Genomic DNA, 27,632 nt, shown 5'->3' with positions numbered 1-27,632 from the left:
CACTGATGACCTCACTGATGACCTCACTGATGACATCAATGATGACTTCATTGATGACCTTACTGATGACCTCACTGATAACATGTATGACCTCATTGATGACCTCACTGATGACATCACCGATGACCTCACTGATGACTTCACTGATGACCTCATTGATGACCTCACTGATGACCTCACTGATGACATCACTGATGACACTGATGACTTCACTGATGACATCACTGATGACCTTACTGATGACTTCACTGATGACCTCATTGATGACCTCACTGATGGCCTCACTGATAACATTTATGACCTCATTGATGACCTCACTGATGACCTCACTGATGACCTCATTGATGACCTCACTGATGACCTCACTGATGACATCACTGATGACACTGATGACCTCATTGATGACCTCACTGATGGCCTCACTGATAACATTTATGACCTCATTGATGACCTCACTGATGACCTCACTGATGACTTCACTGATGACCTTACTGATGACTTCACTGATGACCTCATTGATGACCTCACTGATGGCCTCACTGATGACACTGATGACCTCACTGATGACCTCACTGATAACATTTATGACCTCACTGATGACCTCACTGATGACATCACTGATGACCTCACTGATGACTTCACTGATGACCTCACTGATGACACTGATGACCTCACTGATGACTTCACTGATGACCTCAGACTTACAGGATGTTCTCCAGGGATCGTGGTCGGATGAAGATGGCGATGGGTTGCAGCTGAGCGGCCTGCAGCCTCCTCACTGCGTTGGCCGACACGTCCAGGATGCAGTGTTTCCCCTGATGAGCACACACACACACACACACACCGTCAGCTCACCGCTGCATCGCCTCCTGACCCGCCCCGTGAGCGCGGTGAGCGCCTCACCTGCTCGGCCACCTGTCGGACGCTCTGCACCGACGTGCCGTACAGGTGGTTGTTGTACTGCCCCGCCTCGATGAAGCGGTGGGACTGGATGTCGCGCTCCATCTGCTCCCGGGACGACACAAAGTGGTAGTCCCGCCCGTCGGCCTCGTAGTCCCTCCGAGGGCGAGTCGTGTCTGCGGAGAGAGAGTGACATCACTTCCTGTTTGTCCTGTCAGGTTTTCAGTTTCAACAACACTTACGAGGGACGCAGGAGCCAAACTTGTCCGGAAACTCTGACAGCAGGTCGTCGTTGACCCGGTCTTTGGTCGGCCCGAGGATGATGACGGGACGAGCGTAGTCCACTACAGAGACAGAGAGACAGGTAACCATTAACACCTGGAGCACACAGACAGGTAACCATTAACACCTGGAGCACACAGACAGGTAACCATTAACACCTGGAGCACACAGACAGGTAACATCTGGAGCACACAGACAGGTAACCATTAACACCTGGAGCACACAGACAGGTAACATCTGGAGCACACAGACAGGTAACCATTAACACATGGAGCACACAGACAGGTAACCTTTAACACCTGAAGCACACAGACAGGTAACCTTTAACACCTGGAGCACACAGACAGGTAACCATTAACACATGGAGCACACAGACAGGTAACCTTTAACACCTGGAGCACACAGACAGGTAACCATTAACACATGGAGCACACAGACAGGTAACCATTAACACATGGAGCACACAGACAGGTAACCTTTAACACCTGGAGCACACAGACAGGTAACCATTAACACATGGAGCACACAGACAGGTAACCATTAACACATGGAGCACACAGACAGGTAACCTTTAACACCTGGAGCACACAGACAGGTGTTTTTTCAAAAGTAATCGGATCGGATTACAGCTATCGGATTGGATCAAATCTTGAAAATGGGTTTTTCAAAAGAAAAAAAGGATTCAGAAATTGGATTGGATCACGTAATCCAATCTTGTTGTTGATCCGGATCAAACCTTGAGTTTTTCAAAACTTTTTGGTAGGATTGGGATCATTTTGAGCCCGAAAATCAGGATTAAACTGATCCCAGTAGGAGGGTGGATTCATGGTGAATATTAGTGATAAAACTAGGTCACTAAAATTGGTTAGTTAAAAAATACAACATTTATATCATGCATTTTACAGTATTTATATTTATTCATCAATTTCACGTGAATTGTTCAACAGGAAGTACATAAATAGGCAGGCTATGTAGGCTAGTAACCTTTCAGTACAGCAAATTATAAATTATAAATATTTCGGCCCCATAAATGAATCCCCCAAACTGTCTTTGTTCATTACACATTATTCACACTGACACAATCATCAGTCATGCATTTATCAAAAATAGTGTCTAACAGTTGCATCTCTTATTGGTCGTCCAGTCGGGCCTCATTCTGACAGAATGGTTGGTCAGTGTCTCCAACGGGCTCAGGTGCATCAGGGACGTCATCACAGAGAAGGACTTTGCGCCATGTTGTGTAGGACAATGAAAAGCATCCATAATGTATTTGTGAGTAAAGTATGTATTTATTTATTTGGTGTAGGTCTCAGATGAGCGGACTGCCTGTTTCCAAGAAATGGACAATGGAGGGGGATGTTCATATTGTTTGTTTGCTGTTCCGTTCAGTCCTATTTTCTGTTCAAATAAAGCATATTGGAGTGACCCCACACTATTCTACCTGTTGTTCTTTATGTAGCTATTGTGATAGTCCCATTTAGACCACAAGTAATCCAGATTTGGTGATCCTTAATAGTTTGAATCCGGATCAGAGTAATCCAATCCCACATTGCTTTGAAAAACCGGCATAAAAATAAAATGGATTACGTGATCCTGGATAGCAGAAAAAGAGATTTCCAAACCTGGATCAGTTTGATCCAGATTAAAACTATTGAAAAACTGGCCCCTGGAGCACACATTTGTTTATTAACAAGTGTGTGTCTCTTTGTGTTTGTTTTGCGTCTCTTTGGGTTTGTTTTATGTCTCTTTGTGGTTGTTGTGTGTCTCTTTTTGTTTGTTTTTCATCTCTTCGTGGTTGTTTTGCGTCTCTTTGTGGTTGTTGTGTGTCTCTTTGTGTTTGTTTTGTGTCTCTTTGTGGATGTGGTTGTTGTGTGTCTCTTTGTGTTTGTTTTGTGTCTCTTTGTGGATGTGGTTGTTGTGTGTCTCTTTGTGGTTGTTTGTGTCTCTTTGTGGATGCAGGGTACAGCTATCGTGTGTTAGTTAGACTAATGATTTCTGTGTGTTCGGCTCCAGGAGTCTGGATGCATCACGCATCAGACCTGACTGTGAAGACAACTGAGTGCTGAACTGAACGACAGTGTGTTTTATTCCTCATGTGTAAGATACAGGTTGTGTTGAAGGCAAAGGTCAAAGGTTAAACGTGACACTGACCTTCAATCTGAGTGATGAGCTCGTAGCTGTGAACGAATCCTTCTCTCCCTGTGAACAGAAAGGGTTAGAGTTAGGGATTAGGTTACGGTTAGAGATTAGGATGGCATGTCTGGGTTATGTCCCCCAAATAACATGGGCCGTCGTGGGCCCTCGTGGGCCACCGCCACTTTTGTATTACCTTGTACCTTGAATTGTTGTAAATTGGTGTTTTCCCATGAACTATATTTTAAATGAAACGTGGTGGACAACAGAGGACAGGCTTTAAGAATCAGTTGGATTTACATCAATAAAATGTTCCTGAAAAAAGATAGCTTTCTAAAGGGTCTACAGACTTGTTCTTTTGGGTGCTCATTCAAGTCATCCAAGGCAATGTTCCCATCAAGCTTCAAGTAGTTTTTACCTTTTTCTGAGGAGTTATGACCCTTTGAAAGAGAGAAATTTGAGTTTTTAAACCACTCCCACACAGAGATGCTAAGGGTCGAACTGCACCTTCTCTGGGTCAAAGTTAGTGAAATCCCCCTCTCAAAGTACCAGGGACACTGGGGACCATAACTGACATTGGGAGGACGGTGAAACTGACAGGGAGATGAGAAAACTAAAACAAAACGTAAGAGTAGCAGAGTGAACCCCTTTGAGATTGCAACTGTGTTGCAAAGTGTTGTGGGTATACTTTGGCACTTTTTGAGACTGATGGACAGTTGGACAAAATAGTCGGCTCTTGTCTAGGTGGCCGAAACTTATAAGGGAGCATTTCTGGGAACAGCTCTCTAAGTGTACCGAGTTTCAACTAAATCGGATGAGTTTGAGATGAAGGGGGACATGCACTGATGTTAACCCAGGCAAGGTGGCCCGAATTGGGGTGCATGCCCAAATTGCGGGCCAACTTTCACCGTGCTAAAACAGCCACCTGGGACAATAACTGCCATTTCGACTACATGAGGACTCAGGGACAATTGGACAAAATAGTTGGCCTATATTAATGTAGTCGGAATGGCCATTTTTGAATTGTAAGGGTACTGCTTTCCCAACACAAATCTACTTTACTCTTCATACACGATCACTCTTTATTTACCTTTACTCTTCATACCACTCTTTATTTACCTTTACTCTTCATACCACTCTTTATTTACCTTTACTCTTCATGCAACTCTTTATTTACCTTTACTCTTCATGCAACTCTTTATTTACCTTTACTCTTCATACCACTCTTTATTTACCTTTACTCTTCATACCACTCTTTATTTACCTTTACTCTTCATACAACTCTTTATTTACCTTTACTCTTCATACCACTCTTTATTTACCTTTACTATTCATACCACTCTTTATTTACCTTTACTCTTCATACCACTCTTTATTAACCTTTACTCTTCATACCACTCTTTATTTACCTTTACTCTTCATGCGCGACCACTCTTTCCTCTCCACTCTGAAACACACAAATAGAGCTGGTCACCAGGAGCTCGTTACCGGAGGTGGGCGGTGCTATGCGCCGTATGAACCTGTGCTTGGAGGGGATGTAGCCCAGCTCCTCCATCTCCCCCTGCTGGTTCACCCGTCTGGCCTGCCACCACTCGTCGTCGGCGCTGTCCATCACGTGGAGAACCTCCCCGAAGGTAAAGTCCAGAGCTTGTGACAGGACGCCACAGTCCCACTGCTTGTCGTAGTCGAACAGCGCCCTGAAACCACGACACGCGTCAGTCCTGATGGAGGTGGTTCAACCAGTTGGACCAGCTGAACCAGGTGGACCAGATGGACCATGATGGACCAGATGGACCAGGTGGACCAGATGGACCATGATGGACCAGGTGGACCAGATGGACCATGATGGACCAGATGGACCAGGTGGACCAGATGTACCAGATGGACCAGATGGACCATGATGGACCAGATGGACCAGGTGGACCAGATGTACCAGTTGGACCAGATGTACCAGATGGACCAGATGTACCAGATGGACCAGATGGACCAGCTGGATCAGGTGGACCAGATGGACCATGATGGACCAGATGGACCAGGTGGACCAGATGTACCAGATGGACCAGATGTACCAGATGGACCAGGTGGACCACCTGGACCAGTTGGACCAGATGGACCATGATAGACCAGGTGGACCAGATGGACCAGTTGGACCAGATGGACCATGATGGACCAGGTGGACCAGATGTACCAGATGGACCAGGTGGACCAGATGGACCAGGTGGACCAGATGGACCAGATGGACCAGGTGGACCATGATGCGGTAACCCGGCTCACCTGGTCCAGCTGGACCAGGTGGACCAGCTGGACCAGGTGTACCAGGTGTACCAGATAGACCAGGTGCAGCGACCCGGCTCACCTGAGGTAGAAGCTGCGGTTGGCTCTCAGACTCCCGGACGAGCTGTTCATCATCTGCTCCCTCAGGTCATGGATCTTTGCTTCGAAGCGACTGTACTCTGCAGACATGAAGTACAGGTACTATTGCTATTGTACTAGTATTATGTAGTATTACTGTGATCTCACCTTCAGGTCTGTACTGGGTACTACTAGTATTATGTAGTATTGCTGTAATACTACTAGTATTATGTAGTATTACTGTGATCTCACCTTCAGGTCTGTACTGGGTACTACTAGTATTATGTAGTATTATTGTAATACTACTAGTATTATGTAGTATTGTTGTAATACTACTAGTGTTATGTAGTATTACTGTGATCTCACCTTCAGGTCTGTACTGGGTACTACTAGTATTATGTAGTATTATTGTAATACTACTAGTATTATGTAGTATTACTGTGATCTCACCTTCAGGTCTGTACTGGGCCACGATGGTGACGGTCTGTCCGGCGTTCTTCAGGGCTGCTGCTGCCTGTTCATGGGTAGCATACCTGAGGTCCACCCCGTTCACCTGTACACACACACACACACACACGCACACACACACACACACACACACACACACACACACACACGCACACGCACAGTCATTGAAATATCTAACCGCCAGCGAAGGACCAGGTCTCACGCTGAGGATCTGGTCTCTATACTCACACTGAGGATCTGGTCTCTGTACTCACACTGAGGATCTGGTCTCTGTACTCACCCTGAGGATCTGGTCTCTGTACTCACACTGAGGATCTGGTCTCTGTACTCACACTGAGGATCTGGTCTCTGTACTCACACTGAGGATCTGGTCTCTGTACTCACACTGAGGATCTGGTCTCTGTACTCACACTGAGGATCTGGTCTCCCTTCCGGAGCTCTCCGCTCAGGTCTGCTGGTCCTCCTGCCAGGATGAAGGAGATGAAGATCCCCTCTCCGTCCTCTCCCCCCACGATGTTGAAGCCCAGACCGGTGGACCCCCGCTGAACGCAGACCCGGCGGGGCTCCCGAGAATAGTCGTCTTCTCCCATCATGCCTCTGGGTATGGGCGAGTACCGCCGGGGCGACGGAGGAGGGAGGACTTGTGGGTAATCACACATGTAGTCTGGCTCCATGTAGGCTGCAGAGAAATAAAGGATGTGACGTGTGACCCCCTTGAGACCACACGGTCCACAGATCCCCCCCCCCCCAGCCGGACCAGCCGGACCAAACGCCCACCAGGGACCTGTTTCATGCACCGGGTCCCCGATGCATGAAACTGGACTCTGGCTGGTCCACATCTTTGCAGAGACCTGACCTGACGTTTGAGATGTCGGCCATTTTGTTTTGCCGTGAGGATTCAAAGAGTCCTTTTTGTTTAGGAAGGTTCTAACTGAGTGAAATGACCCGGAAGGACCAAAGTGACCGCCATGATAAGAGCTGGTCGAATTCTCTTAATGCAAAGGAAAGGAGCTTCAATGCTTCCTAACTTAGCTCCTTTAGCATAGGAACCACTGGACCTGCTTTTACCAAAGGAAAGGAGATAATGCTTCCTTACTTAGCTCCTTTAGCATAGGAACCACTGGACCTTCCTTTACCAAAGGAAAGGAGAGAATGCCGCCCCACAATTCCTTGCAGCGGCAACATTGACAGTGACGCACCATTCGGCCGTTCACGAGAACACTTTCATATTCCTTCTTTCATTTCTCTTCCAACCTCGTTAATAAAGTAATGCTATGAACTGGGTTGTTTATGTCGTTTGTGTCATAACTACGTCGTTAGTGAAAGTGGAATCAGATCCTCTAAACTCTGCGGTTATCGTTTCCTAACTCCTCATGAAGTCTCCTTCCCATCTTTCCTTGACCCCGTGACGTTTTCCACAGAGGTTAAGTGCTTAGGGTTAGAGGTTAGGCGGTCATGTTTTGAATATTCGACTGTAGCCAAAGAAGCTATTCCAGCAAACACAGAGGATCACATGACCACGAAACAGGAAGTTACGCACAGCTGGTCAGGTCGGGGGGGCTGTACCGCTCGGCCGGGTGGATGTACTGCGAGGTGGGCGTGGCCACCTTCAGGTAGACCACCTCCCCCGTGTTCTTCAGGGCCACCACGGCGTCCTCATGCAGGACGTCCTCCAGGGACACGTGGTTCACCTGCCGGGGACAAAGCTCCGGTTACCTTCGCGCCCAGAGGACATGTGAGGACGTGATAGGACATGAGAGGACATGTGAGGACGTGATAGGACATGAGAGGACATGTGAGGACATGTGAGGACGTGAGAGGACGTGAGAGGACATGTGAGGACGTGAGAGGACACAAGAGGACGTGAGAGGACATGTGAGGACATGAGAGGACATAAGAGGACGTGAGAGGACGTGTGAGGACATGTGAGGACATGAGGACGTGTGAGGACATGAAGACATGTGAGGACATGAGGACATGTGAGGACATGAGGACATGTGAGAGGACATGAGAGGACGTGTGAGGACGTGTGAGGACATGTGAGGACATGAGAGGACACGAGAGGACTATGAGGACTATGAGGACGTGAGAGGACATGAGAGGACATGAGAGGACATGTGAGGACATTGAGGACTATGAGGACTATGAGGACATGAGAGGACATGAGAGGAAATGTGAGGACACAAGAGGACACGAGAGGACACGAGAGGACATGAGAGGACATGAGGACGTGTTTGAAAGTTTTACTTACTGCCAGTATTTTGTCTCCGATCTGGAGACGTCCATCGCGGTGCGCCGCTCCGCCCTCGATGATCTTAGTCACGTAGATGCTGTTGTCTCCTGGAACGTGTTGGTTCCCCACACCACCTGCTATGCTGAAGCCCAGACCTGGACAGGACAGGACCAGACAGGGACAGGACCACATAAGGACAAGACCACACAGGGACAGGACCACACAGGGACAGGACCACACAGGGACAGGATCACATAAGGACAGGACCACACAGGGACAGGACCACACAGGGACAGGACCACACAGGGACAGGACCACACAGGAACAGGACCACACAGGGACAGGACCACACAGGAACAGGACCACACAGGAACAGGACCACACAGGGACAGGACCACACAAGGACAGGATCACATAAGGACAGGACCACACAGGGACAGGACCACATAAGGACAGGACCACATAAGGACAGGACCACACAGGGACAGGACCACACAGGGACAGGACCACATAAGGACAGGACCACACAGGGACAGGACCACACAGGGACAGGACCACATAAGGACAGGACCACACAGGGACAGGACCACACAGGGACAGGACCACATAAGGACAGGACCACACAGGGACAGGACCACACAGGGACAGGACCACATAGGGACAGGACCACACAGGAACAGGACCACACAGGAACAGACCACACAGGGACAGGACCACATAAGGACAGGACCACATAAGGACAGGACCACACAGGGACAGGACCACATAGGGACAGGACCACATAAGGACAGGACCACACAGGGACAGGACCACACAGGAACAGGACCACACAGGAACAGACCACACAGGGACAGGACCACATAAGGACAGGACCACATAAGGACAGGACCACATAAGGACAGGACCACACAGGGACAGGACCACATAGGGACAGGACCACATAAGGACAAGACCACACAGGGACAGGACCACACAGGGACAGGACCACATAGGGACAGGACCACATAAGGATAGGACCACACAGGGACAGGACCACACAGGAACAGACCACACAGGGACAGGACCACACAGGGACAGGACCACACAGGGACAGGACCACATAGGGACAGGACCACATAAGGATAGGACCACACAGGAACAGGACCACACAGGAACAGACCACACAGGGACAGGACCACACAGGGACAGGACCACACAGGGACAGGACCACATAGGGACAGGACCACATAAGGATAGGACCACACAGGGACAGGACCACACAGGAACAGACCACACAGGGACAGGACCACATAAGGACAGGACCACACAGGAACAGACCACACAGGAACAGGACCACACAGGAACAGACCACACAGGGACAGGACCACATAAGGACAGGATCACACAGGAACAGACCACACAGGAACAGGACCACATAAGGACAGGACCACATAGGAACAGGACCACATAAGGACAGGACCACATAGGAACAGGACCACATAAGGACAGGACCACATAGGAACAGGACCACATAAGGACAGGACCACACAGGGACAGGACCACATAAGGACAGGACCACACAGGGACAGGACCACACAGGGACAGGACCACATAAGGACAGGACCACACAGGGACAGGATCACACAGGGACAGGACCACACAGGGACAGGACCACATAAGGACAGGACCACACAGGGACAGGACCACATAAGGACAGGACCACACAGGGACAGGATCACACAGGGACAGGACCACACAGGGACAGGACCACATAAGGACAGGACCACACAGGGACAGGACCACACAGGGACAGGACCACATAAGGACAGGATCACACAGGGACAGGACCACACAGGGACAGGACCACATAAGGACAGGATCACACAGGGACAGGACCACACAGGAACAGACCACACAGGGACAAGACCAGACAGCTTAAAACCTTTGTGATGAATCAAGTGTGGACGGTTCTTACTGGAACACATTTAAAACCCTTCAGATGAACACAGTGAGTAACCAATAACCGAGAAGAACCTTTACATTCTGAAACCAACTCAGATGTTTCCTCTCCTCGTCTCCTTTCCTACCTTTAGGCCCTTTCATCAGTTTGATTTGTGTGATGCGTTCGCTCGGTGGGCGTCGCCGCAGGACGTAGAGCCTGACGACAGGCCCCGCCTCCTTCAGCGCCTCCACCGCGATGGAGTGAGTGACCTCACGCACGTCCACATCGTTCACGAACACGATGCTGTCGTTCACCCTGAAGACAAAGACAGAACCAGAACCGCTGTGAGGACGTCTGGCCCCCAGCACTGGTGCTAAAGGGTTCGGACCTGGTTTTAATGTTCAGGTAAGAACCGGGTTTAGGCAAGAACCGGGTTCAGGTAAGAACCGGGTTCAGGCAAGAACCGGATTCAGACAAGAACTGGGTTCAGACAAGAACCAGATTCAGACAAGAACCGGGTTTTGGTGAGAACCAGGTTCAGGTAAGAACCGGGTTCAGGCCAGAATCAGGTCTAGGTTAGAGCCTCAGGGACTCGGCGGTACCTGAGGCGTCCATCCTGGGCAGCGGCTCCTCCAGGGATGATCTTGGTGATGAAGATGGACGGGTCGTCTCCAATGTGAGGATTATCAGTTCCTCCTGCGATGCTGAAGCCCAGACCAGAGTTCCCCTGAACACACACAACAACACACATTAACACACATCAACACACAATAACACACAATAACACACATTAACACACATTAACACACAGTAACACACATTATAACACACATGTTTCCTGTTTTTCCCTTCCTGTCAATAAATCCTGCTTTGAGAAAGAACTCTGTTGTCCTGTAGCTGCATTTGGGTCCGTGAACACACCACACCTTAACAGAACAGACTGACCCACATTATGGACTCAACAGCTGCAGCAGGATCAACTCCTACAGATCCCCTGCGGGTCGCGATCACCAACCAAGCAGTTCTTCTGGGACAGCAAGGCCACCTGCTGCACGATCTACGGGGATCACAGCAAGCCCTCAGAACGGAGGTGTCCGGGATTGGCAGCATGGTGCAAGGACTCGCTCAACCCCGCCCTTCCCCCCAAGAACAGACGGCGGGGACCGTGCAACCGATCCGTGAGTCGTTCGTCCCGTCTTCTGCACCTTTCCACGGAGACATGAGGGGATGTAGAGGTTTTCTACTCTAGACGGCGTTTGTGTTCAGCCAACAGCCCCGCAGGTATGCATCAAACAGTTCTAAGATGGCCTCTCTGACCGGGTTGTTACATGGTCGTGCAGGTTCATCCACAACCTTTTGGACACAGTTTCTTTTGAGCAATTCCTGGAGGCGTTTAGGGGGCCATTCGACCATCCTTCATACTCTCAGGATCCTGGCTGCCGAGTCCGAGAAATGTGAGTTTCATGTCACCTCAGTACAGTTCCTTGGTTTCATCATTGAGGAGGGTCAGATTCGCAAAGACCTGTGAAGGTTAGAGCGGTCTCCGAGTGGCCGGTCCCCTCTAACCGGAAGAAGCTCCAGCAGTTCCTTGGGTTCTGCTAACTACAGCCAGACGGCGTCACCCCTAACCAGACTCACCCCCTCAAAGGTGTATTTTTCCTGGTTTCCCGAGGCCAACCTGTCACCAGTTCATCTCCCAGGTCTGGAAGACGTTCTGCCACAGCCTCTGCGCCACCAATAGCCTCTCCTCTGGCTTTCATCCCCAAACTAATGAACAGACCAAGAAGCTTAACCAGGAGCTAGAAGCCATGCTCCGTTGTCTAACGGCGGCCAATCCGTCCTCCTGGAGTCGTCACTTGGCCTGCATAGAGTACGCACACAACAGCCATACTTCCACGGTAACGGGCCTCTCACCCTTCAAGGCCTCCATTGGCTACCAACCTCCCCTTCTACCTAGCCAAGAGATCGAGATTTCAGTCCCGTCTGTCCAGAGCTACTATCGGCGATGCAAGAAGGTCTGGAGAGAGACTTTTTCTTCGGTCTTCCGAACAGAACAAGCGTCTGGCTGACCGCCGCCGCACACCTGCACCCCACCTACCTCCCCGGCCAACAGGCCTGGCTTCCCACCAGGGAAATACCTTTACGCACAGAATCTAAGAAGCTCTCCACAAGATACATTGGCCTGTTCACCATCATTTCTGTTATCAACCCAGTCTCGGTCAAGCTCAAGCTCCCGCAATCCATGAGAATCCCCGTTTTCCATGTATCCCTTCTCAAGCCTGTACACTGCAGTCCTCTGAGGACTCCATGCTAGTCTGGGTGACTTCAGGACTCCATGCTGGTCTGGTTGAGTTCAGGACTCCATGCTGGTCTGGTTGAGTTCAGGACACCGTGCTGGTCTCTGGTCTGGTTGAGTTCAGGACTCCGTGCTGGTCTGGTTGAGTTCTGGACTCTGTGCTGGTTTCTGGTCTGGTTGAGTTCAGGACTCCGTGCTGGTTTGGTTGAGTTCAGGACTCTGTGCTGGTTTGGTTGAGTTCAGGACTCCATGCTGGTCTCTGGTCTGGTTGAGTTCAGGACTCCATGCTGGTCTCTGGTCTGGTTGAGTTCAGGACTCTGTGCTGGTCTGGTTGAGTTCAGGACTCCATGCTGGTCTCTGGTCTGGTTGAGTTCAGGACTCCGTGCTGGTCTCTGGTCTGGTTGAGTTCAGGACTCTGTGCTGGTCTGGTTGAGTTCAGGACTCCATGCTGGTCTCTGGTCTGGTTGAGTTCAGGACTCCATGCTGGTCTCTGGTCTGGTTGAGTTCTGGACTCTGTGCTGGTCTGGTTGAGTTCAGGACTCTATGCTGGTCTCTGGTCTGGTTGAGTTCAGGACTCCGTGCTGGTCTCTGGTCTGGTTGAGTTCAGGACCCCGTGCTGGTCTGGTTGAGATCTGGACTCTGTGCTGGTCTGGTTGAGTTCTGGACTCTGTGCTGGTCTGGTTGAGTTCTGGACTCTGTGCTGGTCTGGTTGAGTTCAGGACTCCATGCTGGTCTCTGGTCTGGTTGAGTTCAGGACTCCATGCTGGTCTCTGGTCTGGTTGAGTTCAGGACCCCGTGCTGGTCTCTGGTCTGGTTGAGTTCAGGACTCCGTGCTGGTCTCTGGTCTGGTTGAGTTCAGGACTCCATGCTGGTCTCTGGTCTGGTTGAGTTCAGGACCCCGTGCTGGTCTGGTTAAGTTCTGGACTCTGTGCTGGTCTGGTTGAGTTCTGGACTCCGTGCTGGTCTCTGGTCTGGTTGAGTTCTGGACTCTGTGCTGGTCTGGTTGAGTTCTGGACTCCGTGCTGGTCTCTGGTCTGGGTGAGTTCAGGACCAGACAGTCTTCCATTGTGTAGATATAAGAGTTGCGTCCTGTCGCTTTAAGACATGTGAACACAAGAGTCAGGTTAAAGTTCACGTGTTTGATTCCTAAAATAACCGGTGTTTTAAAAGAAGCTGTTTTCTAACTGGTGGAAACACACTGCAACACACATACACACACACAATACACACTGTAACACACACACAATACACACTGTAACACACATGTAATGCACACTGTAACACACACACAATACACACTGTAACACACATACACAATACACACTGTAACACACATACAATACACACTGTAACACACATACACACATACACAATACACACTGTAACACACACATAATACACACTGTAACACACACAATACACAGTGTAACACACACAATATACACATAATGCACACTGTAACACACACACAATACACAGTGAAACACCACCCACCACTGTGACCTCTACAGATTGGTGGGTTGGTCCTCCCTTCATACCAGGCGGCTACAACACTGGCTGCTCGTGGTCTACAAATCCATTTTGGGAATGAACCCTTGCTACCTCTCATGACCCCTCGCTACCTCTCATGACCCCTTGCTACCTCTCAAATCTTCTGCACATTTCTGACAGCAATCGCCGTTTAAGATGCAGTGACTTCATTCGGCTCATCATTCCAAAAGTCCGTACTGTGTTTGGTCACAACTCCTTTCATGTTGCCGCTGCAAATGATGGAACTCACTACAGAACACGCTCACACTACCAGCTCTCACCTCTCAACATGTTCAACAAGTCATAGTGATGCTGGACCTGCTGACCAGCCCTACTTCTCTCTCTCTCCATTCTTACAAAGAACATCCAGTAGTCTTCCTTGTTTTGTACATAGTGATTTTTAGTGTACCCGTGTTGTTTTTATCCATGTTCTCATGTGTTGTCATGCTGTATTGTATCTGTGCTGTTTGTGTCACTGTGTGGACTGTACTGCCTCTTGTCAGGTCATCACTGTAAACGAGAACTGGTTCTCAATTGATTTTACCTTGTTAAATAAAGGTAAATACACACACTGTAACACACACATGATACACACTAGAACACGCACACACACGTATCAGGATCCGTTAGAGACAAAGTGTTACAGTGTGTGTTGTGTATGTTGTGTGTACTGTGTTAAAGTGTGTGTTAACCGGTGTTACAATGTGCATTACAGTGTGTAGTATGTGTGTATTATTTGTGTATAGTGTGTGTTACAGTGTGTAATGTATTTTATAGTGTGTCCTATGTGTGTATATAGTGTGTATGTGTGTTTATATTGTGTCCGGAGTGTAACAGTGTGTATTATGTTTGTACAGTGTGTAACAGGGTGTATAAGGTGTATAGTGTGTTTAATAGTGTGTACAGTGTGTAACAGAGTGTATAGTGTGTGTAACAGGGTGTATAGTGTGTGTGTATAGTGTGTACAATGTGTAACACTGTGCATAGTGTGTGTATAGTGTGTAAAGAGTGTATATAAAGTGTATGTAACGTGTCTCACCCTCTCCAGAGTGATCTCCTCGTACTCCAGCTCTCCTTCTGATCCGTTCATCTGTAAAAACAGAAAAATGTTTTAATCTCATGCAGCATCTCTCTGCTCGTCTCCACGGCAACGCCATGGTAACTGCTGTCGAGCTCTCAGGGGGCCGGTTACTAGGCAACTGTAACTGTAGCTATGGCGACCACCTCTCCCTGCTTCCCTCGCTCTGTCACATCATGGTTATTACATTGTTATTACAGCCGAGTGTTGCCATAGCCGAGTGTTATTACAGCCGAGTGTTGCTACAGCCGAGTGTTATTACAGCCGAGTGTTGCTACAGCCGAGTGTTGTTACAGCCGAGTGTTATTACAGCCGAGTGTTGCTACAGCCGAGTGTTGTTACAGCCGAGTGTTATTACAGCCGAGTGTTGCTACAGCCGAGTGTTATTACAGCCGAGTGTTGCTACAGCCGAGTGTTATTACAGCCGAGTCTTGCTACAGCCGAGTGTTATTACAGCCGAGTGTTGCTACAGCCGAGTGTTATTACAGCCGAGTGTTGCTACAGCCGAGTGTTGCTACAGTCGAGTGTTGCTACAGCCGAGTGTTGCTACAGTCGAGTGTTGCTACAGCCGAGTGTTGCTACAGCCGAGTGTTATTACAGCCGAGTGTTGCTACAGCCGAGTGTTGCTACAGCCGATTGTTGCTACAGCCGAGTGTTATTACAGCTGAGTGTTGCTACAGCCGAGTGTTGCTACAGCCGAGTGTTGCTACAGCCGAGTGTTGCTACAGTCGAGTGTTGCTTTAGCTAGGTGTTATTATAGCCCGGTGTTGCTACAGCCTAGTGTTTGGGAGGTTGCAGAGTGTCAGTATAATCAGAGTCCTGAAACAACAAGGTAGCGGTTGGTTCCCTGGTCTCCTCATGGTTCACATGTTGAAGTGTCCCTGAAGTGTCCTTGATAAGACACTGAACCCCAGTTGCTCTACGGGTGCCTCACAGCAGCACACTGCTCATTAGTTACTAAGGATGGTTAAATGCAGAAGACCTATTTCATGTATGTATGTAAAAAGTATGTAATATGACAAATACAAATAAAGTTAAAGTTTGCACTGTTGGACCATCAGATGATCACACTGAGAGACACATGATGACCTCGGCTTCACGTTAATGTTCCCCAGTGTGTCGCCTCGACAGGATTAACACCTTTTATTTCAACACAAACACCAACAATCCTGTCTGTCTGTCTGTCTGCCTGTCTGTCTGTCTGTCTGTCTGTCCTGAACAGGGTCCCTGCAGGGCTGCACAGCTGTCACACTACACCACTCACTGTGTTTGTCTCTGGAGGAGCTTCAGTAGTTATATAACAGAGAGAGAAAGAGGCAGTTACAGTTCACTGTGAATTAATTAAACCTCTTCACTTCCCATGACAGCTCTCTCTCTCTCTCTCTCTCTCTCTCTCTCTCTCTCGCTCTCTCTCTCTTTCTATATATATATATATATAGATATATATATATCCGTGGTTCTGTCTCTCCACCATGCAGGGGGAGATGATGGAAGGCCAGCTGTTTAGAAAGGTCAGAACCATGAAAACCTCTCCACATTCATCAAACTCTGGGAGTCCAGGACAGACCTGAAACACGACATACAAGTCTGGACCACGAAGTGCGAGTCTGGACCACAACATATGAGTCTGTACCAAGAGGTACGAGTCTGGACCACAACATATGAGTCTGTACCACAAGATAAAATTATAGACCAAGAGATACAAGTCTGGACCACGAGATACAAGTGTGTATAAAGAGATACAAGTCTGAACCATGAGATGCGGGACTAGACCACAAGATACGATTCTGGACCAAAAGATACAAGTCTGGACCACGAGATACGAGACTGGACCACAAGATACAGGTGTGTACAAAGAGATACGAGTCTGGACGAACAGATACAAGTCTAGACCACAAGACACGAGTCTGGACCACAAGATACGAGACTGGACCACAAGATACGTAAGATAGTGTGTACACAGAGATACAAGTCTGATCCATGAGATACTAATCTGGACCACAACATATGAGTCTGGAACACAAGATACTAGTCTGGAACAAGAGATTTGAGACTGGACTACAAGATAGAAGTGTGTATAAAGAGATGCGAGACTGGACCACAAGATACAAGTCTGGGCCACGAGATACAAGACTGGACCACAAGATACATGTCTGGACTATGAGATGCAAGTCTGAACCATGAGATGGGAGTCTGGACCAAGAGATACTAGTCTGGACCAGGAGATATGTGGTGGCTGGGGTGCCGGAGCGGTCCGGGCGGCGAGCTGTTCCAGGGCGTGAGTCTGCCCCTCTGCCTGGGCCCGGAGTGCCTCCAGGAACTGCCTGTTCGCCTCTGCCTGGTCCCGCTGCATAGCGGCAATTCCCCCCAGCATCTGCCCCAGGGGCCCCTTAAAAACGGACCATCTAACAGACCATCTCTCTTGAGCGTCTTGCCTACTGCTGCTTATGTTGGGGACAAACACAATTAGTACAGCTGAGGCCAATCAGGCCTCTTCCAGGCACCGTCCCCTGAGCCACCCACAACCACAACCCTGTGCACCCTGATCCTAGTCTGGACCAATAGATACTAGTCTGGACCACAACATATGAGTCTGGACCACGAGATACTAGTCTGGACCAATAGATACTAGTCTGGACCACAACATATGAGTCTGGACCACGAGATACTAGTCTGGACCAATAGATACTAGTCTGGACCACAACATATGAGTCTGGACCACGAGATACTAGTCTGGACCAATAGATACTAGTCTGGACCACAACATATGAGTCTGGACCACGAGATACTAGTGTGGACCACAACATATGAGTCTGGACCACAACATACTAGTCTGGACCAATAGATACTAGTCTGGACCACGACATATGAGTCTGGACCACGACATATGAGTCTGGACCACGACATACCGGTCTGGACCACGAGATACCGGTCTGGACCACGACATACCAGTCTGGACCACGACATACCGGTCTGGACCAATAGATATTAGTCTGGACCAATAGATACTAGTCTGGACCACGACATATGAGTCTGGACCACGACATATGAGTCTGGACCACGACATACCGGTCTGGACCACGACATACCGGTCTGGACCACGACATACCGGTCTGGACCACGACATACCAGTCTGGACCACGACATACCGGTCTGGACCACGACATACCGGTCTGGACCACGACCTATGAGTCTGGACCACGACATACCGGTCTGGACCACGACCTATGAGTCTGGACCACGACATACCAGTCTGGACCACGACATACCGGTCTGGACCACGACCTATGAGTCTGGACCACGACATACCGGTCTGGACCACGACATACCGGTCTGGACCACGACCTATGAGTCTGGACCACGACATACCAGTCTGGACCACGACATACCGGTCTGGACCACGACCTATGAGTCTGGACCACGACATACCAGTCTGGACCACGACATACCGGTCTGGACCACGACCTATGAGTCTGGACCACGACATACCGGTCTGGACCACGACCTATGAGTCTGGACCACGACATACCAGTCTGGACCACGACATACCGGTCTGGACCACGACCTATGAGTCTGGACCACGACATACCGGTCTGGACCACAACATATGAGTCTGGACCATGACATACCAGTCTGGACCACGAGGAACACACCTGCTCTTAGTCTGTTAGCTTACTAAAGTACATTTCAAGAGTCTAGTAGCTGGTTCAAATCCAAACGTCAGTATCTCAGCTCACTAGAGCCAGCAACATCAGCCAAAGATGTAAGTTGTAGCTCTGGGAAGCGTCGTTACTTTCACCCGAAGCTCACAGTGTTGGAGACGAATCACTGTAGAATAAATGCATTTTTAATGTTGCTAAAGATAGCATGCTAAGTAGAGTTAGCCAGGTTCAGCAGAGACGAGCATATGAACAGAATCCAAGCAGAGTAGAACCAACATTATTGGTTCCACCACAGCCCCCCGGTCCAGCCCCCCGGTCCAGCCCCCCGGTCCAGTCCGCTCTAACCAGAGCCGGTACCGCGGTGATCAGTTAAAGAAGGAGGTCCTACCATCATCCTCTGCCTGTGCCTCTTTGCTCGCCTCACGTTGTTGATGAATCGTCTTCCCATCTTCTTAGCGTACCACACCGACACAAACATCACTCCCTGTCTCTCTCTCTCTGCCTGTCTCTCTCTCTCTCTTCAGGAGGACGGCTGTTACATAAAGACTGATGGAGTGACGGATGAATAATTAACAAGCCAACAGGAAGGAGAGAGAGGGAGGAGGGGGTCTCAGCAGAAGACGAAGCTCGTTAGGTGTCGTTTCCTGGACCCGTTAACGAAACCTCGACATGACTGACAGCTCAGCACATCACTCAGTCTTCCCTCGTTCATCCAGAGAGAGGGAGGAGGGGGGGACAGAAAGAGAGAGAGAGGTGATAAACCAGGAGAACCTTTTGTGAGATGGAGAGGAAGGATGAGCGATCGAATCCCAACGAGAACAGAAAACAGAGAGAGAGAAGCTGTTTCTGGTTCTCTGTCCTCCCTCCTCCCTCCTTCACTCGCTCTCTTTCTGCTCCACTGCACAGCTTCTGTGGGTCTATGTGTCTCTCTCTCTCTCTCTCTCTCTCTCTCTCTCTCTCTCTCTCTCTCTCTCTCTCTCTCTCTCTCTTTAGCTCTGGGCTGGCAGAATAATGACATCACAAAGGGGATGGGATTCCTTCAGAGAGAGAGAGAGAGAGAGAGTGGTAGAAAGACATTGACCCACAGAGAGAGAGAGAGAGAGAGTGGTAGAAAGACATTGACCCACAGAGAGAGAGAGAGAGAGAGTGGTAGAAAGACATTGACCCACAGAGAGAGAGAGAGAGTGGTAGAAAGACATTGACCCACAGAGAGAGAGAGAGAGAGAGAGCATCAGGGAGTTTCATCATGGTCGTGATTACACAAAAGGAAAACACTTTTTAGAATTTCCTCACTTCCCTAAAAACGTGTACTATAGTGAAGTGTCTTCTAACATGAGATAGAGTCCTCCAGCTCGTTGCTCTATAGTGAAGTGTCTTCTAACATGAGATAGAGTCATCCAGCTCGTTGCTCTATAGTGAAGTGTCTTCTAACATGAGGTAGAGTCATCCAGCTCGTTGCTCTATAGTGAAGTGTCTTCTAACATGAGGTAGAGTCCTCCAGCTCGTTGCTCTATAGTGAAGTGTCTTCTAACATGAGATAGAGTCCTCCAGCTCGTTGCTCTATAGTGAAGTGTCTTCTAACATGAGGTAGAGTCATCCAGCTCGTTGCTCTATAGTGAAGTGTCTTCTAACATGAGGTAGAGTCATCCAGCTCGTTGCTCTATAGTGAAGTGTCTTCTAACATGAGGTAGAGTCCTCCAGCTCGTTGCTCTATAGTGAAGTGTCTTCTAACATGAGATAGAGTCCTGCAGCTGGTTGCTCTATAGTGAAGTGTCTTCTAACATGAGATAGAGTCCTCCAGCTCGTTGCTCTATAGTGAAGTGTCTTCTAACATGAGGTAGAGTCCTCCAGCTCGTTGCTCTATAGTGAAGTGTCTTCTAACATGAGATAGAGTCCTGCAGCTGGTTGCTCTATAGTGAAGTGTCTTCTAACATGAGATAGAGTCCTCCAGCTCGTTGCTCTATAGTGAAGTGTCTTCTAACATGAGATAGAGTCCTGCAGCTGGTTGCTCTATAGTGAAGTGTCTTCTAACATGAGATAGAGTCCTCCAGCTCGTTGCTCTATAGTGAAGTGTCTTCTAACATGAGATAGAGTCCTGCAGCTGGTTGCTCTATAGTGAAGTGTCTTCTAACATGAGATAGAGTCCTCCAGCTCGTTGCTCTATAGTGAAGTGTCTTCTAACATGACGTAGAGTCCTCCAGCTCGTTGCTCTATAGTGAAGTGTCTTCTAACATGAGATAGAGTCCTCCAGCTGGTTGCTCTATAGTGAAGTGTCTTCTAACATGAGATAGAGTCCTCCAGCTCGTTGCTCTATAGTGAAGTGTCTTCTAACATGAAATAGAGTCCTGCAGCTGGTTGCTCTATAGTGAAGTGTCTTCTAACATGAGGTAGAGTCCTCCAGCTGGTTGCTCTATAGTGAAGTGTCTTCTAACATGAGATAGAGTCCTGCAGCTGGTTGCTCTATAGTGAAGTGTCTTCTAACATGAGGTAGAGTCCTCCAGCTCGTTGCTCTGTAGTGAAGTGTCTTCTAACATGAGGTAGAGTCCTCCAGCTCGTTGCTCTGTAGTGAAGTGTCTTCTAACATGAGGTAGAGTCCTCCAGCTCGTTGCTCTATAGTGAAGTGTCTTCTAACATGAGGTAGAGTCGCCAGCTCGTTGCTCTGTAGTGAAGTGTCTTCTAACATGAGATAGAGTCCTGCAGCTGGTTGCTCTATAGTGAAGTGTCTTCTAACATGAGGTAGAGTCCTCCAGCTCGTTGCTCTATATTGAAGTGTCTTCTAACATGAGGTAGAGTCCTCCAGCTGGTTGCTCTATAGTGAAGTGTCTTTGTACCAGAGAGTGAGACAGATAGAGATCCAGCGAGTGAGACAGAGAGAGTGAATTCATTCAGCAAACACACATTCAGGCTAATGTTGTTGCCATGGTAACTCCCCTTCTGCTCCCCCCACCCCCCTCATTGTAGTCGTTGTCATGGTGATGGCCGAGCAAAAAAAGCAGAGGGATGTGTGTGTGTGTGTGTGTGTGTGTGAGAGAGAGAGAGAGGACCTCTGGAACCTCTTAAAGGATCTCTGGATCTTCAAGGATCTCTGAATCTTCTTCAAGGAGCCATAGTACAATCTCCGTAGAACCTCCCTCAAGCATCTCCAGAGTTTCCTCAAAGGCCCTGACAGCCTCTTCAGCCAAACCAAGAGAGTTCTCACGGACCCATAGAACCTTTTCAAGGTCCCCTAGGCCCCTACACGATCAGTAAGCACCTGAGGAACCTTCTCCAGGCTTAGACCTGTTAGCTGCAACTCTTTATAGAGGAGGTCAGTTTAGTTTAATCTGAAACAGCGCCCTCTGGTGGAGAAACCAGAGCTGCACATGGGCCCTGTGTGTGTGTGTGTGTGTGTGTGTGTTTGCATGTGTGTGTGTGTGTGTGTGTGTGTGTGTGTGTGTGTGTGTGTGTGTGTGTGCGTACGGTGAGTGCGGCAGGGTGTGTGTATCCGTCCAGGTGTGCGTGGCTCAGCTCGGTGCTGCGTCCGTGGGTCATGTGACCGGGGCTGGGGTCGGCAGGCGGAGTCTCATCATCTTGGTAACGATACTTCTGCAGAGACACAGATTACATGAGGCGTTAGCGTTAGCATAAGCATGTCCAGTGTTCCCATTACACTGATACCAGTATGTCCAGTGTCTCCATTACACTGATACCAGTATGTCCAGTGGTCCCACTACTCTGATACTAGTATGTCCAGTGTCTCCATTACACTGATACCAGTATGTCCAGTGTCTCCACAACACTGATACCAGTATGTCCAGTGTTCCCATTATACTGATACCAGTATGTCCAGTGTTCCCATTACACTGATACCAGTATGTCCAGTGTTCCCATTACACTGATACCAGTATGTCCAGTGTTCCCACTACTCTGATACCAGTATGTCCAGTGTTCCCACTACTCTGATACCAGTATGTCCAGTGTTCACACTACTCTGATACCAGTATGTCCAGTGTCTCCATTACACTGATACCAGTATGTCCAAAGCTCCCATTATAATGTTACCAGTATGTTCAGTGTTCCCATTACACTGATACCAGTATGTCCAGTGTTCCCACTACACTGATACCAGTATGTCCAGTGTTCCCATTACACTGATACCAGTATGTCCAGTGTTCACACTACTCTGATGCTAGTATGTCCAGTGTTCCCATTACATACAGCTTCCTGTCACTTCCCGGGTTTCCCCCCAGCACCAGTGATACGAGGCCACTCGAGGTATCGGTTTATCAATGTTTTTATTTTGTCAGACAGTCTGTGCCTCTCGCCTCCCTCCTGAGCCCAATATAGGACGAGACACAAACCATCCGATCAGCTCCAGCTGAGGCCAGTTAGGCCTCTTCCCTTGCACCTGTTCTCTGCACCTGTTCCCTGCACCTGTTCTCTGCACCTGTTCCCTGAGCCACTCCCTTGCACCTGTTCTCTGCACCTCTTCCCTGCACCTGTTCTGTGCACCTGTTCCCTGCACCTGTTCTCTGCACCGGTTCCCTGAGCCACTCCCTTGCACCTGTTCCCTGCACCTGTTCCCTGCACCTTGCGTAATCCACCAGGACTAATGCTGCATTCACACCAAACGTGGCGAGAATTTTCCCAATAATTTTCACGAGACTGCTCGAGTGTAAATTCGGAGCCCGTGGAATTCAGGAGCCCGTGGAGACTCCGCCGGTTCCCTTTCCCGTCCGCAGGGTCGGACAACCTTGCGTTGCCGGTGAGCACAGCGCACATACTGCATGACCCTGTCTGCCGTGAATGCAGGTGTACACCCCTGGATTCTTACCGGAACGCGGTACATCGCTACCGGACCGGGGGCGGGTGTTGGAGAGCCGGCAACCCGAATCACCTGGCCCACTTCCATCAGCGGGTACTCCGCTGATGGAAGTGTCCGGGCTGCCCGCACCTCCAACACTCCTGCCCTGGTGTTTGAGGGACCCCCTGTGGGTTGGGAAGGGTGCCGGCGTTTGCCCCAGGAAGACATGGGGTGAGGGTGCCGACCGCGGGGCGGGCGTCGACCGGGCTGAAGCCGGTGTGCGATTACTGTCCCCCTGACCGCAGGGAGGAACCGCCCCATGGCTGCTCCGTGAGGAGAGGCAGCAGACGGACCGCCCACTCAGCCGCATGCCTCTGCCGTCGTCTCGAAGGTCTATAGGAAAGACTGACTGTTGTCCGCTGCCGTCATCTGATGCAGTGCCACCACCGCCAAGGTGGAGGGGTTCGCCTCCGACGGAGCTGCAGCTGCCCGGGTGGTGAGCTGTTCGGCCTTCCTCTCTGCCAGGGCCAGGAGCGCCCCCAGGAGCGTCCGACATGCCTCCGCCTAGTCCCATGACACCAGTGGCGGGCCGTGCATGTTCTACCTGGGCCTTCTCTGCTTACTGATATTGTTTACATAAATACGCGCATGATGGGATGCTGCGTCATTAACGAACATGTAGTCCACATCAACAAGAACAAATTCCTTAGAACCAGTCACATTGAGTTATGAAAAAAACATGACAAAACAATCCAACAAAACTGCGGCACTAAAACACTGCACACTCAAGTCATCAGAAGGAACGATATTAATGATTTAATAAAAACAACACTGTGGCGGCGGGGTTGGCTCAGCTGCAGAGGGAACTGAGCTGAGGGTGTGGTTCAGGGAACAGGTGCCGGGATGAGGTGTGATCAGCCTCAGATGGAGGCAATTTGTGTGTGTGTCTCTCCTGTTAAAACAGGAGTAGCGTCTTCAGAACGGGAAAGAGCGTTGAGCAGATATTACAGTCGGAGGAGAAGACGAGCCAAGGGGCGAGTCCAGGAGCGCACACCAACAGCTGATAAATAAAAGCTATTAATAAGAAACCGCAAATCCTAGCATGTTGCCCTTTGTGCTGCCCGAGACTCGCGGGGCTAACGGAGGTTCGTTACAAACACCAGAAACACATTAACACAACGCTACTGCAGATGTAACAACACAAAGCAGTTCACTCACCAGCTGCTGTTGACTTGAAGACAAAGTCCATCCTCCTCTCTTTGTTAACAAACAGCTCAATGACGCGGTTGTTAAGTTTACCGGTGCGCTTCAGTTCCAGTACCAGCTCCTTCTCGATGGCCATGCCCCAGGACAGCCGAGCCTCATGTTTTAGGGCGGAAAATGTCCGCTCACAGTGGCAGTCGATATTAGGATCGTCACCACCAAACATGCCCGCAACCCTCAGTAAGAAAGGCGTCATCAGTAAATCCACTAACAAGTCCGTTTCTCCTCCTTCAGCCATTGAGTGTTAAAAAAACTAACAATGTCTTAACTTCTCTGACTACTACTGAGTTCTGCTAGCAGCTAGCTAGCTTTCTGTTGACAGAAGTCACGCTGGCCCACTGACCAATCACAGCACATGTTATGGTCACGCTGGCCCACTGACCAATCACAGTGCATGTTAGTAGTCACGCTGGACCACTGACCAATCACAGCGCATGTTAGTGGTCACGCTGGCCCACTGACCAATCACAGCACATGTTATGGTCACGCTGGCCCACTGACCAATCACAGCGCATGTTAGTAGTCACGCTGGACCACTGACCAATCACAGCGCATGTTAGTGGTCACGCTGGACCACTGACCAATCACAGCGCATGTTGGTGGTCACGCTGGCCCACTGACCAATCACAGCGCATGTTATGGTCACGCTGGCCCACTGACCAATCACAGAGCATGTTGGTGGTCACGCTGGCTCACTGACCAATCACAGCGCATGTTAGTGGTCACGCTAGCCCACTGACCAATCACAGCGCATGTTAGTGGTCACGCTGGCTCACTGACCAATCACAGCGCATGTTGGTGGTCACTCTGGACCACTGACCAATCACACGTCCAGTGTCAGCATGCAGGCCCTGGCACATCAAAGAATACACCCAGCATATCAAACTAAAGATCTGATTGGTTGAAGACTATGACATCGCGACAACGTCCCTGTGTACTTTAATCTGCAAAGACCAGCTAGAAGCACTCTGCTTCCATAGAGACATAGAGGTGAAATCTGATTGGATGAAAACTCTCCTTAACCAGCTGCACTAGAAGCAGCGCTGCAGGCAACAGAAGAAGACAGGAGCTGTGCAATGTAAATATAGGACTAGCCCAGGACTATAACACATGTAAATATAGAACTAGACCAGGACTATAACACATGTAAATATAGAACTAGACCAGGACTATAACACATGTAAATATAGGACTAGACCAGGACTATAACACCTGTAAATATAGAACTAGACCAGGACTATAACACCTGTAAATATAGGACTAGACCAGGACTATAACACATGTAAATATAGGACTAGACCAGGACTATAAAATTTGCATGAAATATAAAATTCTATTTTTTAACAGCGTCGTTCACGGATGGATGAAGTTCCGTTTTTATCGCAAAAGTCGACTCTTCATCTCGTTGCATCTCTGCAGTGGAATCAGTGAGTTAGTGATTAGTTAACCAGATAGTTAGTGGTGTGTTTGGTGCCGTGCTTCTCCGTACGTTTACCGACATGAACGCAACACACAGTGACGCTGCATTCAAACCAGAGCGACCTGTTGCTAAACACAAGGTTACGGATCCAGGTTCCTCACTGCTAACAGCTAGCTACCGGCTGGAGCTAGCCTGAGTCAACATACATGGTAATGTGGCCACGCTAACCACACACACACACACACACACACACACACACACACACACACACACACACACACACACACACACACAGGAAAAGAGAGCGAGACGCAGCATTTTAAATGAAAACAAGATGAAAGCAGCAAACACACAGACATGAAACCCGGCATTCATGTTTTATGAGGACACACATGGGTGTCCTCATAAAACATGTGAGTCTGTGTGTGTGTGTGTGTGTGTGTGTGTGTGTGTGTGTGTGTGTGTGTGTGTGTGTGTGTGTGTGTGTGTGTGTTTTGGCGGATGCATGCGAGCGGTCTGCTCTTACCTTGGTGGTGACAATGCAGAGGCAGTCCATATCCACACACACACTCACACACACACACACTCACACACACACATTTTCACACACACTCACACACTCATAGTGGATCTCTCTCTCTCTCTCTCTTTGTCGCCCTCCCCCTCTCCCTCTCTCTCCTCGTCCGTCTGTCTGTCCTCGCTCGCTCTTGAGTCACTCGCTGATGGGAGAGGAGGAGGTGGGGGTTGGGCTCCTGTTGCCATGGCGTTATGCAGCTGTTGCTCCGGTGATGCTGCTGCAGCTGTTGCTAGGTAACAGCGGTGGGTGTTGCCATGTGCATTAGAGAAAGAGAGAGAGAGAGAGTGTGTGTGTGTGTGTTTGTGTGTGTTTGTGTGTGTATGTGTGTGTATGTGTGTGTGTGTGTGTGTGTGTGTGTGTGTGTGTGTGTGTGTGTGTGTGTGTGTGTTTGTGGTGAGTGTGTGTCTGTCTGTCTGTCTGTCTGTCTGTCTGTCTGTCTGTGTGTGTGTGTGTGTGTGGGTGTGGGTGTGGGTGTGGGTGTGTGGGTGTGTGTGTGTGAGTGCGTTATCACCTGCCCAGGTGTGTGTGGTCGGCTCGTCGTCTGGTTCTCACAGACCGTCAACTCGTAGAACTCCTGTATGTCTGTACACACACACACACACACACACACACACACACACACACACACACACACACACACACACACACACACACACACACACACACACACACAGACTCTGTTTTTAGTCTTTGGCCAATGATATCACTTCTCCTTCATTATTGGAATGTTAATT

The 27,632-nt window shown here is 49.3% G+C and overlaps 1 protein-coding gene across 2 annotated transcripts in view; it reads right to left on the bottom strand.

Moving 5' to 3' along the window:
- Positions 1 to 27,632, bottom strand: part of dlg4b (discs, large homolog 4b) — a gene marked incomplete at both ends in the record, with an annotated part of 32,954 nt that overhangs the window by 489 nt on the left and 4,833 nt on the right. Inside the window, 16 exons of one of the 2 annotated variants that reach the window (XM_079215380.1) lie at positions 706 to 815; positions 904 to 1,076; positions 1,143 to 1,244; positions 3,334 to 3,381; positions 4,725 to 4,762; positions 4,836 to 5,012; positions 5,672 to 5,768; positions 6,118 to 6,220; positions 6,546 to 6,814; positions 7,676 to 7,826; positions 8,387 to 8,523; positions 10,435 to 10,604; positions 10,892 to 11,016; positions 15,155 to 15,205; positions 22,315 to 22,440; positions 27,410 to 27,480. In XM_079215380.1, the coding sequence (XP_079071506.1) occupies positions 706 to 815; positions 904 to 1,076; positions 1,143 to 1,244; positions 3,334 to 3,381; positions 4,725 to 4,762; positions 4,836 to 5,012; positions 5,672 to 5,768; positions 6,118 to 6,220; positions 6,546 to 6,814; positions 7,676 to 7,826; positions 8,387 to 8,523; positions 10,435 to 10,604; positions 10,892 to 11,016; positions 15,155 to 15,205; positions 22,315 to 22,440; positions 27,410 to 27,480 (1,948 nt within the window). Of the gene's footprint in view, positions 1 to 705; positions 816 to 903; positions 1,077 to 1,142; positions 1,245 to 3,333; positions 3,382 to 4,724; positions 4,763 to 4,835; positions 5,013 to 5,671; positions 5,769 to 6,117; positions 6,221 to 6,545; positions 6,815 to 7,675; positions 7,827 to 8,386; positions 8,524 to 10,434; positions 10,605 to 10,891; positions 11,017 to 15,154; positions 15,206 to 22,314; positions 22,441 to 26,847; positions 26,878 to 27,409; positions 27,481 to 27,632 lie in introns of those variants that run through there. The other variant, XM_079215381.1, reaches the window with a different exon arrangement.

Source organism: Taurulus bubalis (genome assembly GCF_910589615.1).
Source record: "Taurulus bubalis genome assembly, chromosome: 3".
Lineage (NCBI taxonomy): Eukaryota > Metazoa > Chordata > Actinopteri > Perciformes > Cottidae > Taurulus > Taurulus bubalis.
Note: the sequence above shows the minus strand (reverse complement) of the source record. Positions and strands in the feature narration are given on the sequence as shown.